The 11958-nt window shown below is 40.4% G+C and overlaps 1 protein-coding gene across 5 annotated transcripts in view; it reads right to left on the bottom strand.

Annotated features, from left to right (window-relative positions):
- Positions 1-225: 225 nt before the first annotated feature.
- Positions 226-11958, bottom strand: part of TDRD3 (tudor domain containing 3) — a 301146-nt gene continuing 289413 nt past the window's right edge. For all 5 annotated transcript variants that reach the window (XM_037894974.2, XM_037894990.2, XM_037894967.2 and 2 more), the window contains 2 exons: positions 11687-11821; positions 226-467 (listed from right to left, as the gene is read on the bottom strand). In XM_037894974.2, coding sequence (XP_037750902.1) covers positions 11702-11821 — 120 coding nt within the window. In that variant the 3' untranslated portion in view covers positions 226-467; positions 11687-11701. The remainder of the gene's footprint in view (positions 468-11686; positions 11822-11958) is intronic.

Raw genomic sequence — 11958 nt, 5'->3', positions numbered from 1 at the left:
CAGTAATTACTGGAGATGTTCTAACAAGTTTTAGAATGGTTATTCTAGAAAAATAAAATAATATTAAGGGCCCAATTCTGCTTCCATTTAATGTAGTAGGAGTTTTGCTATTTTCTTTAATGGAAGCAGGAATGGATGCAAAGTCCACTCCAAACGAATAAAAAGGATAATACTGAAATTTAAGTAATACCGAAGGATGAGTAAAATATAAGGCAAAGAACAGAATAGTGCACCGTGGGTTTATTGATGGCAGCAGTAACAATTTGCTTTTTTCATATGTAAAAAGTATTTTGCTTCATACAACTAAGAACGTTAAAAAAAGTCTTGTGTGCTGATCAGCTCTGGATTCCTCCTGATCACACCAGCCGTCTTTCTTGTATTCTGTTCCTCAGGAAAAACCAGAAGTTCTTCTAGAAGTCTCGAGCACTGGGGGGTTGTCGATGACTTCCCCCCCCCCAAGAACTTTGCTAAATGAAAAAAATAAGATACATAAGCTACAAAGCTCTCTATTTTCTGTACAAATTCTATTTTTCATCCAAAAGAGTATGTATCTATTCTATTGTACTTAAGAGAAATAAGTCTTTAGAAGAGTAAACTGGAAGGTTATACTTCAATGCAATAGGCATGACTAATACTATACTACCCAAAAAACAAAACAACCCTCCCCTGCACCACACATACACTTCTAAGCAATGACAGTCTATGAAAATGACATTTTTTTTCTTTGGTGAGAACTTCAAGGGACTTTGACAAAGAGGTTTAGAGTAACTGTGACGGAGCAAAGGGAAGTCTAAAAAATAAATAAATGACCAAGGCTTTTAGGATCTCCTCAGCCCCTCTCCAAGACCCACAATCCACAAAAGCAGAGATTTTTTCTCTTTTAGTTATCCTCCTCCCCCTACATTACGCGATATTATCTCTAGCAAAGGTGGGCTAGACAGTATTTTAATTGAAGTTAGGAGCCAGATTCTGATACCTTTACTTGCTTTGAGTAGTACATTACTCCACAAGTAGCACTGTTGAAATCATACCTTATGTGATCTAATTACTACTGGCGTTGAAGGGACAGTTCCAGTGGGTCTTTTATTGATTCTTCAATAAATGTTTGAACTAGAATCTCCCTAGCCCTTTTCCTAGATAGCAGTAAAGTATCCTTTCTAGTTTGTATGTGCCCAGCCTGAGTTAGGTTGCCAACTTTCTAACTGCACAAAACCAAACACCCTTGCCCCGCCCCGTCCCTGAGGCCCACCCCCCACTCACTCCATTCCCCCTCCTTCCGTCACTCGCTCTCCTCCACCCTCACTCACTTTCATCAGGTTGGGGCAGGGATTTGGGGTGCGGTGGAGGGTGAGGGCTCTGGCTGGGGGTGTGGACTCTGGGGTGGGGCCGGGGATAAGGGCTTTAGGGTGCAGCTCCTGTCGGCTGGTGCTTACTTCAGGTGGCTCCCGAAAGGGACTGGAATGTCCAGCTCCTAGGTGGAGGGGCCGGGGGCTCTGCGCACTGCCCATGTTCACAGGTGCCGCTCCCACAGCTCCCATTGGCTGCAGTTCCTGGCCAATGGGAGCTGCAGAGCTGGCACTTGGGGTGGGGCAGTGTGCAGAGGCCCCGTAGCTGCCCCTGTGCCTAGGAGCCGGACATACTGGCCACTTCCGGGAGCTGTGCAGAGCCAGGGCAGGCAGGGAGCTTGCCTTAGTCCCACTGTGCTGCTCATCGGACTTTTAATGCCCCTTCGGCAGTGCTGACTGGAGCTGCCAGGTTCCCTTTTCGACCTGGTGTTCCGGTTGAAAACCGGATGCCTGGCAACCCAAAGTCTGAGCTTCCTGCCTCCCCTACTTGTAATATTTCTTCTTGACAGAATCATTCTGTTACTGTGTCTTCTCAGTGAAAACTGAATGAAAATTTTTCAAATTGTTGTGGGGCCATAACAATTGCTTGGAATAATCAAGATCATAAAATAATTTGTGGGTAAATTTTTCCAAACCACCTAAGGGATTTACAAGTCTAGGTCCCATTTTCATAAGTGACTAAGGCACTTATGAAGTTATGAGGCTAAGTCAGTGGAAGGCTCGTTCACCTGCGCATCTACCAATGTGATATGTGCCATCATGTGCCAGCAATGCCCCTCTGCCATGTACACTGGCCAAACTGGACAGTCTCTACATAAAAGAATAAATGGACACAAATCAGACGACAAGAATTATAACATTCAAAAACCAGTCAGAGAAGACTTCAATCTCTTTGGTCACTCGATTACAGACCGAAAAGTGGCAATTCTTCAACAAAAAAACTTCAAAAACAGACTCCAACAAGAGACTGCTGAATTGGAATTAATTTGCAAACTGGATACAATTAACTTAGGCTTGAATAAAGACTGGGAGTGGATGTGTCATTACACAAAGTAAAACTATTTCCCCTTGTTTATTCTCCCTCCCCTCCCGTTCTTGTCAACTGCTGGAAATGGCCCACCTTGATTATCACGACAAAAGGTCCCCCCCACCTCCACCCCGCTCTCCTGCTGGTAATAGCTCACCTTTCCCGATCACTCTTGTTACAGTCTGTATGGTAACACCCACTGTTTCATGTTCTCTGTGTATATAAAATCTCCCCACTGTATTTTCCACTGTATGCATCTGATAAAGTGAGCTGTAGCTCACGAAAGCTTATGGTCAAATACATTTGTTAGTCTCTAAGGTGCCACAATTACTTCTTTTCTTTTTGCGGACACAGACTAACACGGCTGCTACTCTGAAACCTGTCAGTGGAACCTAAGTCTCTTTTGAAAATGGGACTCAGGCAGTTTTGAAAAAGGTACCCACCATCTGTTCAAACTGCATAGAATTCAGCAATTTTTAATGCCATTCATGCTTATGTCTCTGTGCAGGGAAGACTATCAGTTGCATTAGATAGGACAAAAATGAATAAGAGATATAAAACCTTCAGGATATAATGCAACCATGAACCAAGCTGGCAAGTTATACCTTGACTGCCCATCACCAAGTTTCTTGCATCTTCTAGGTCTTTAACTAATGGCATAGGAACGACTTCACTTCCTGCCTGAACAGTACCAAATTACTCTTTAAAGAGGAAATGACACCCTCTCAAAAGTTCTCAGAAATAGATATGAGGAAGGGGTCAGCATTTGGAGCCTTTCCCCAATTACCTAAGATCTCGTTCCTACAGCCCTGAAAACTCTTGTGAGCTAAAGAAGATAAAGGGGAAGGGTCCATTTTGACTTTATTACCTATATTTAAAATGGGGGAGGAAGAGATTATAATGCTACTCCTTCCTCCCAAAGTTGGTTTAAAACAAAAAAACAAAAATTCTGACATGGGGAAGTGCAAAGGAAAACATTTAGGATGAATTTTCAGCATTGGTCTAGCTCTGTTCCACTGATTTCAATGACAAGAGAGTGAGATTAATTCTAAATCCTGCAAATCTCACCCAAAATGTAATGAACAGAGAGCAGCATAGTGATCTACCTGAAAAAGATACTAAGAGGGCCTATCTGATGGATGTCTTAGCTATATTTGAAAACCCATCCACTGCAATGTAAAGCTGATCTTTTCTTCACCTGCCTACACCTCAGACAGACCAATTTCCTCTATAGATTCTGTTGGACTCATCACAAACTCCACAAAGCAAACCTAGTAAGCTCAGTAAAATAAAGAGAACTTTGAGATATACTTCAGTATCCAAACGGATTAGTGAAACACAGTTTTAAAATTAAGCACAAATGCTTACTACTGAGATGGTTAAAAGTCTAACCCATTTCTGGAAAAGTAAACAGTCATGCCAATTTTCTAAAGATTCAACAGCAAACACTCACGTGGTGTGGGAGGGAACTAACTTGTATTACAAATTCCAGAAGGAATAAAGTCAAAAGACTGTTTTACTTGGAACCGTTACATTATCTAGCCTAAATGTGAACCTTCATTAAGCTCAGATACACATATAATCCTGTCGCTTCTCCTGTTACCTTGCTATCACTTCACTTCTTTTCCTAATTACAGAATTTACTTAGAGAACAAAAAGCTGTAAATATAATTTTGCCTTAAAATATTAATGCTTTCTTTTGGTGTAAAAATGGAATAAACTTTTAACATGAAGTATAATAAAGATTTTCTCTTTGTAATTATTTCCTATGTTTGGTATTGGAAGTTTTCCAAATGCAATCTTAAAGTTAATAATAAAAATAAAAGTTGATCATCATCAGATGTAATCATTTTTATTAATATAAAATATGCACACAAATCCACAAACACAAATGTGTAATTTTCACATTTTTAAATAGTTTATATTTAGTCATAGTTACTGAGATTTTACATTATAATAGGCAAGGAGAGCAACTCATTTAATTTTTTGATCTAGTCCAACTGAAGATTCATATTAGTCAATGTGCAAATGATATAGTTTTATAGTGAGTTGTAATGACAATGAATATTGGATATGCATAACCCCACTACACTTTATATTTGAACTGCATAAATACAAGTACGTTAAGACTGAACTGCACTGGGACTGATAACATTAGCCAAGGTGTAACAGTCTAAGCTGCCATTGGCCATTTATTACATTTGGCCAATAACCCCAAGTTTTGGGTAAGAAATAGCTATTGGATGTATCTTTTTGAGCAAATTTTGAAATAAGCAGCTTCTGTGCAGACTTGGAGGACAGGAAATATCTAATTTCTTCAGCTAAGGAATAATGTTTTAAATTGTGAGGAAGAAGTATAGTGATATTTTAAAACATATTATTTGGACTGTCTCTTAAAAGATGATAAAACATGCTAAGAAACTGTATTCAGCTTCATGAGACACCTGTTTTTTTTTAAAAAAATCCTCTATTTTCTTTTAAAATAAATTATATATCAATTTTCTCTGCAGAATTTAATTACTGACTACAGATAGAGCGTGTTTAAGTTTGTTTTGTAGTGCAGATATTTTTCCACCTAAATATAGCCACTTAATTTAGAGAGGTTTCAGAGTAGCAGCTGTGTTAGTCTGTATTCGCAAAAAGAAAAGGAGTACTTGTGGCACCTTAGAGACTAACAAAGTTATTTGAGCATAAGCTTTCGTGATGCTCAAATAAATTTATTAGTCTCTAAGGTGCCACAAGTACTCCTTTTCTTAATTTAGAGAGTTTTTGCAAAAAACCAATCATGACTGACATTTTAGAAAAATGTTAGAAAGATTGTATTTGCCACGCAGGATCAGACCAGCAGGTCCAGCTAATCCTGTATCCTGTCTCTATCGTTGGTCTGTACTTGACGCTTCAAAGGAAGGTGTGAGGAGCCCTGTAGTAAACAATTACAGAATAATCTACTCATTGAGGAAGTTTCTTCCGAACTCCCATCAGTTAGTGGTTTGCTTATGTTGTGAAATATGAGGGTTACTACCGCCTCCCATCCTATATTTTCACCTATTATGCAACTGAGGATGTTCCCATTATCCATAAACACGACTAATCCTTTTTTGAATCCTATTAAACTATAGGGATTAGATCTTAACCCCACTGAAGTCAACGGGAAACTCCAGGATTTTACTCTTGGCCTCAATTTATCTCACAGTAAAGAGTTCTTTTTAGCAGATCAAAATTTGTTGACTTTCCTTTTAATTAAATATCCTTTTGTTCTTGCAATATGAGGAAGGGTAAGAAGGAGCAACCAAATATAACTCTCTCTTAAATCCCTTCTTTTCCATCTCACTAAATTAAACAATCCCAAAACGTTTCAATCATTCTCTTATGGAAGACTTTCCATGCCTCTAACCATTATCATCATCCATCTGTGGACTTCTATTACTCTTTCTATATCTCTTATGCAATAAGAGTGACCACAGCTGAACATGGTATTCCAAGACAGCTTGTACCATCAATTCATATAATGAAAATACAATATTTTCATTATAATTTGCTATTTTGTTAGCTTTATTGACAGCCACTGAACTTTGAAAGGGGTTTTTATTAAGTTCACCATGACACGCAAGTCTTTTTTTTTCCTCAGCAGATAGTTACTTTAGAATCCACATTTGTATATACCCCACAAGATTTGTAAATACATAAAGGTTTGTTTGTATTTTTAATTATCTGTGAAATTTCTGGTGTCGGTGACTCACTCACCTTTTCTCAGCAAATTTCTCAGTAAATGTACTGGGTTTTAAAAATTGAATCTCTACAGAACACTAAACAGGGTGTCCATAATTAGCTCAATTATTACTTTGATACAAGTCAGGAATAAATTTTGTATGCCCAATTGCCAAAACTAAATGAATAATCCCCAAGAAAGCAGGATATTTTAGCATATGATCAGAAAAGGAAAGTATTTGTCCTTTCGCCTCAGAAACAATTGTTGTGTTCATTGCAGAGTATGGGTGGAACATCCCCACTGCAAAACCCTACCCATGGCAGACCCACATGACTGTGTCCACAATGGTGCTGTATCAGCCTGTGCCCTGGGGCTGGATTTCTAGCAGGATATCCCATGCAGCGCATTCAATTGTGCCACTCTATAAACTCATGCACAATTCGATATGGGAGACCTAGTCCCTGCACTGAGATTCCACCTGCTCAATTACCTCTGCTGCCAGCTTCTCAGAGTTATCATCACAGAACTCTTGATTATGGGTACATTGCCTGAATTATGGGTCTTACTGATATCACACACACAGCTTTACCAGAAGCCTGGTGTCAGCTTCTGACCAACTGGCAGCAAGGAGGAAAGATTTCTTGGATGGCATATCTGTTCAAATGGTGTGGAAATGCAGCAGAAATGGAGCAGGCAAACATGGGGTTAAAATGCAGTGCAGAAGAAGGGAGTGGTTAGACAAGTAGAAGAGCCCAGATGAAATTGTGGGATTTGATTGGAGGACTAACCACGCTCAGGTTTGATTATCCTGCATTCTCACTGCAAAGTAGGCAGATTGCCAGGCTGAAGTGAAACCCAAGCTAAAGCCATGCCAGCTAATCTGTCTTAAAGCTCTGTCAAAACTGGGTTAGAGGTTTTTCTGTGTGGACAGAAGAGGGTTTGGGTCAACACCCAAGTTATAGGTAGGGCCCTACCAAATTCACAGTTCAATTTCACAGTCATAGGATTTTAAAAATCATAAATTTCATGATTTCAGCTATTTCATGAAATCTGAAATTTCACAGTGTTGTAATTGTAGGGGTCCTGACCCAAAAAGGAGTTGTGTGGGGGTGGGGGAGCAAGATTATTATAGGAGGGGTTGTGTTACTGCTACCCTTACTTCTGCAAATGCTTCTGCAGCAGCGCTGCCTTCAGAGCTGGGCAGCTGGAAAGCCGTGGACGCTGGCCAGGAGCCCAGCTCTGAAGGCAGAGCCACAGCCACCAACAGTGCAGAAGTAAGGATGGCATAATATAGTATGGCCACCCTTACTTCTGCACTGCTGCCTGCAGAGCTGGGCCCTCAGTCAGCAGCCACTGCTCTCTGGCTGCCTAGCTCTGCAGGCAGTGCAGAAGTAAAGGGGGCAATACTGCAACCCCCCTAAAATAGCCTTGTGACCCCCCCTGCAACTCCTTTTTGGGTCAGGACCCACAACTTGAGAAATGCTGTTCTCCCCTATGAAATCTGTATCGTACAGGGTAAAAACACACAAAAGACCAGATTTGACAGGGGGAGACCAGATTTCATGGTCCGTGACGTGTTTTTCATGGCTATGAATTTGGTAGGGCCCTAGTTATAGTCTAGACTAACTCCGCAGTGAAAACATACTCTAGCAGATAGACCTTGCAAAGGAATTTAGAGCAATATACTCCGAGCCATGTGAAGGAGGAAGAGGACAGCAGAAGCCAATCACAAATTTAAGTACTGCTTAATAAAAACAAACATGTAAGAAAACAAGAGGCAACTGAAAAAGATTCACTGGTTAATGCTCACCAAATATGATGCGACTTAAGACATCACTTCACTCATTACCGACCTTTGATCAACAGTTAAAGATTAAAGGATTCATTAGATTCACACGAAAGAAAAAGGCTAACAAGCGGGGCATGCTTGATAACTCAGCTGTTAATAGCCACTGCATTTTTGTTTTAATTTAGTAACATCATGCTTTTTGGGGGTCTAGAGATTATATGGTTTGCCTTTTACATTTGTTACCATAGATACCAGTGACATTTTCTGAGGATGAATCATCTCAATTTTAAAATAATAAATTATTAATAAATTAATAACTATAGCTGCAAAGATAATCTTCACTACAGATTCAGACCACAGTGAAGATTTTTATGTGCTATTTTTTGTGCTGAAGTCAGGTATCTTTTCACCTGACCATTTCATGATAGGCTCACTGGGGCCTAGACTCTAATGCAAGAGCTGTAGACTCTTTTTGCTGGGCTCAGTGAGTCAATAAAAAAGGGAAATTACTTGGCTGTGTACATTGCTCATAAAAGGGCTGAAGTGCGGGAGTCTTGGACAAAGGAAGACAACACTGATTTCAGTAGGAATTTCACCTATGTACCTGAGAGGAGACTTTGGGTAACTGGACATGGAACAGAAGGAATAGGCATCTGAATAGGAAAAAACAGGAGCAGTCCCCTGGCAACAAATTCCACAGATTAACTGTATCTTGTGTAAAGAAGTATTTCCTTATGTTAGTTTTAAACCTGCTGCCTACTAATTTCATTGGGTGACCTCTAGGTCATGTGTTACGTGAGGGGGTAAATAACACTTCCTTATTCACTTTCTCTATACCATTCATGTCATATGCCCCCTCAGTTGTTGCTTTTCTCAGATGAACAGTCCCAGTCTTTTTAATTTCTCCTCATAGGGAAGCTGTTCCATACCCCTAATTATTTTTGTTGCCTTTCTCAGTACTTTTTCAAATTCTAATACATCTTTTCTGAGATGGGACGACCAAACTGGACACAGTATACAAGGTGGGGACGTACGATGTACTTAGATAGTGACATTATGGTATTTTCTGTCTTATTATCTATCCTTTCCTAATGGTTCCTAACATACTGTTAGCTTTTTTGACTGCTGCTACACATTGAGTGGATGTTTTCAGAGAACTATCTACAAGGACTCCAAGGTCTCTTTCTTGAGTAGTAACAGCTAAGTTGGATCATATGGCGTCACTTCCCCTCCAGCGTGATCTACGCTGGTATTCCTATATATTTTGTACTCTGGTATTACTGTGTCCAATTTATTACCATGATTCCGCCAAGTTTCTGAGATGCCCATTATATCAATGTCCTAATTCAATACCAGGCACTCAAGTTCACCCATCTTAGACTTCTTGCATTTGTATTCAAGCACTTGTGAAATTTGTCAATATTTAGCTGTCTGCCTTCATGTGATGTAATTGAATGGGACTCTCATTTGTTTGTCTGTTTCTCTTCAATTCCTACATGTACTTTATCAACTTCTATCCTCTCCTCTTTAACAGGATATAGAGTATCCCCATTAATAAATCCTCCCCTAAGGGATGTGTCTGTTCGAACTATGTGCTCCTCCACACCTGTCAGCTTTCTCCCTGCCCTTAGCGTAAAAACTCCTCTATGGCCTTTTTAATTTTGCATGCCAATGGTCTAGCTCCATTTTGGTTTAGGTGGAGCCCATACTTCCTGTATAGATTCCTCCTTTCCCAAATTGTTCCCTGGCTCGTAATAAACCTAAATCCCTTCTCCGAACACCATTATCTCATCCACTCATGGAGACTCTGAAGTTCTGCCTGTCTAATTGGCCATGTGTGTGGAGCTGGAAGCATTTCAGAGAATACTACCTTGGAGGTCCTGGATTTTAATCTTTCTTAGAAGCCTAAATTTGGCCTCCAGGACCTCTCTTCTACCTCTCTCTAAGTCACTGGTACTTAGATGTGCCACAACCATAAGCTCCTCCTGAATACTGTGCATAAGTCTATCTAGATATTTTGAGAGGTCAGCAATGTTTGCACTCATCAGGCAATTCACCTTGCAATTCTCCCAGTCATCACAAACACAATTATCTGTATTTCTAATCACTGAATCCCCATTACTATTATCTGCCTTTTCCTAATAACTGAGATTCCCTCCTAGGGGGGCACTGTCAGTGTGAGAGAATACCATGACATCATCTGGAAGTACAGACTAACACGGCTACCACTCTGAAACCTGCAACTATGAGATTGTTTCCCTCTGCTCCAGCTTGATGTTCTCCTTCCCCAAGATTTTCATCCTTCTCAACAGCACAGAGGCTGGCAAACTGGGCGTGGGACTGCTCTACTGTGTCCCAGAACATTGTCTCTATGTACCTCTGTCTCTCTTATCTCCTCCAGTTCAGTCACTCTGGTCTCAAGAGTCTGCACTCAGTCTCTGACGGCCATGAGCTCCTTGCACCAAATGCACATACAATGGTGGATCAGCCACTGGGCCACTGGGATCCGTGCCAGGAGCCTGGGCCAATTAGGGTACCTCTGTGCCCTAACCCACTCTTCCCACCGGGCGCTCCTGCTGGGGAGCAGGATCGGGGTGCAGTGACTTGCCCCGCTCTGCCCACCTGGGGCTCCTGCTGGGGAGCAGGGGAAGGCCCCGCGCCGCAACAGTGCTCCAGGGCAGAACTGGCAGGAGCGAGGACAGGGTGGGACAAGCCCCCGCGTCCCAACCCCATTTCCCTGGCAGGAGCGCCGGGGAGAGAGAAGGACTTCAGGTTGCAAGGGTTGGGGAGGGCCCCCCACTTGCTCTGGCCCAGGGTTCCACAAACCCCTAATCTGCCTCTGTGCACACATATGCCACCTGCCCACAAGGCAGGCAAACATGCATGCTGCATTCAGTGCAATAAACTGGACAGCCTCCACTCTGCTGTCAGTATTCAGGTATACCTCATCAAAACATTCAGGGACAAAAACGCCAAATATATTTTTCATCTGTCTATGTTCTGTCTACAGAATTGTACCCTATGTATGCACAATTTACTACGAAAAAGATATTAGGTCTTTATAGTTAAGGGGGAAAAGAACTAAATCAAAGCAAAATAGTATAAAATTTGTTGTGTAAAAGCTTTTACTTCTGACTGCAAAGGGTTGATTCTGAAAAAAATATATTAATAGTAAATTAGTGATAGTAAAATAGTAAATAGTACAATTTGTAATTAATAGTAAATCTTTATTTTAAAGATTACATATTAGGTTGTTTTATTATCAACTTGATATAATATTTTGAAAGGAAAACATGAAACTTTTAAATTTAGTGTAATTGTTAAAACAAGTATTTTATAAAGACACAAACACTCTAGTACATACATAAAGCTGTAATAACAGTCATTTCTAGGTGTGGATTTTTGGCTTATGCCGCATTATACTTCTGAAAAATGCCATTATTACAATATAAAGCAGGCCATGTCATGTGTTACTGCTTACTTATTTTAATAAGACTTTTTATAAGAAACACCCATTTTCCCCCGTAGGAACTTTACACTGTAAATTTGGTCTTAGTATCTTATAATAGAAATTACTATAATTTATTGTACTTTTTCAACCTGCTCACCACTGGCAACTCAACACCGGAGACCTCAAGGCAACCTTGTCATTAACAAAGCTTCAGAAAATAACCCCACAAAGTTCTTTTTCTTTTTAATTATGGTAACTTTGAACAGCTCATATTATAACACTGAGGTACATACCCTTTGCCACAATGGATGCACTTTTGTTGAAACTGAAATCCACAAACAAAATGTCACTACTACATATTTACCTTTTATTTTTCCTATCAGTTTCTAGCCCTTGGGGGTTGATAAAACTGTTGGGTTGGTCGTGTGGACCGCCTTGGCTGACCATCACCTCCTCTGCGGAACTCTAGAGTTTGTTCATAACCATCTTCCTCCTCCTCCTGCAGGTAAACAGCATTGTTTTAAACGTAGAAAGTAAATGAATGCCTTATATACGAATAGAAACTGCTGCTTCTATGCAGATAATCACTCAGGAAACTACCATGACATGGAAACTGCCATAATGGATGACTATTTC

This window comes from Chelonia mydas, chromosome 1 (genome assembly GCF_015237465.2).
Source record: "Chelonia mydas isolate rCheMyd1 chromosome 1, rCheMyd1.pri.v2, whole genome shotgun sequence".
NCBI lineage: Eukaryota > Metazoa > Chordata > Testudines > Cheloniidae > Chelonia > Chelonia mydas.
Note: the sequence above shows the minus strand (reverse complement) of the source record. Positions and strands in the feature narration are given on the sequence as shown.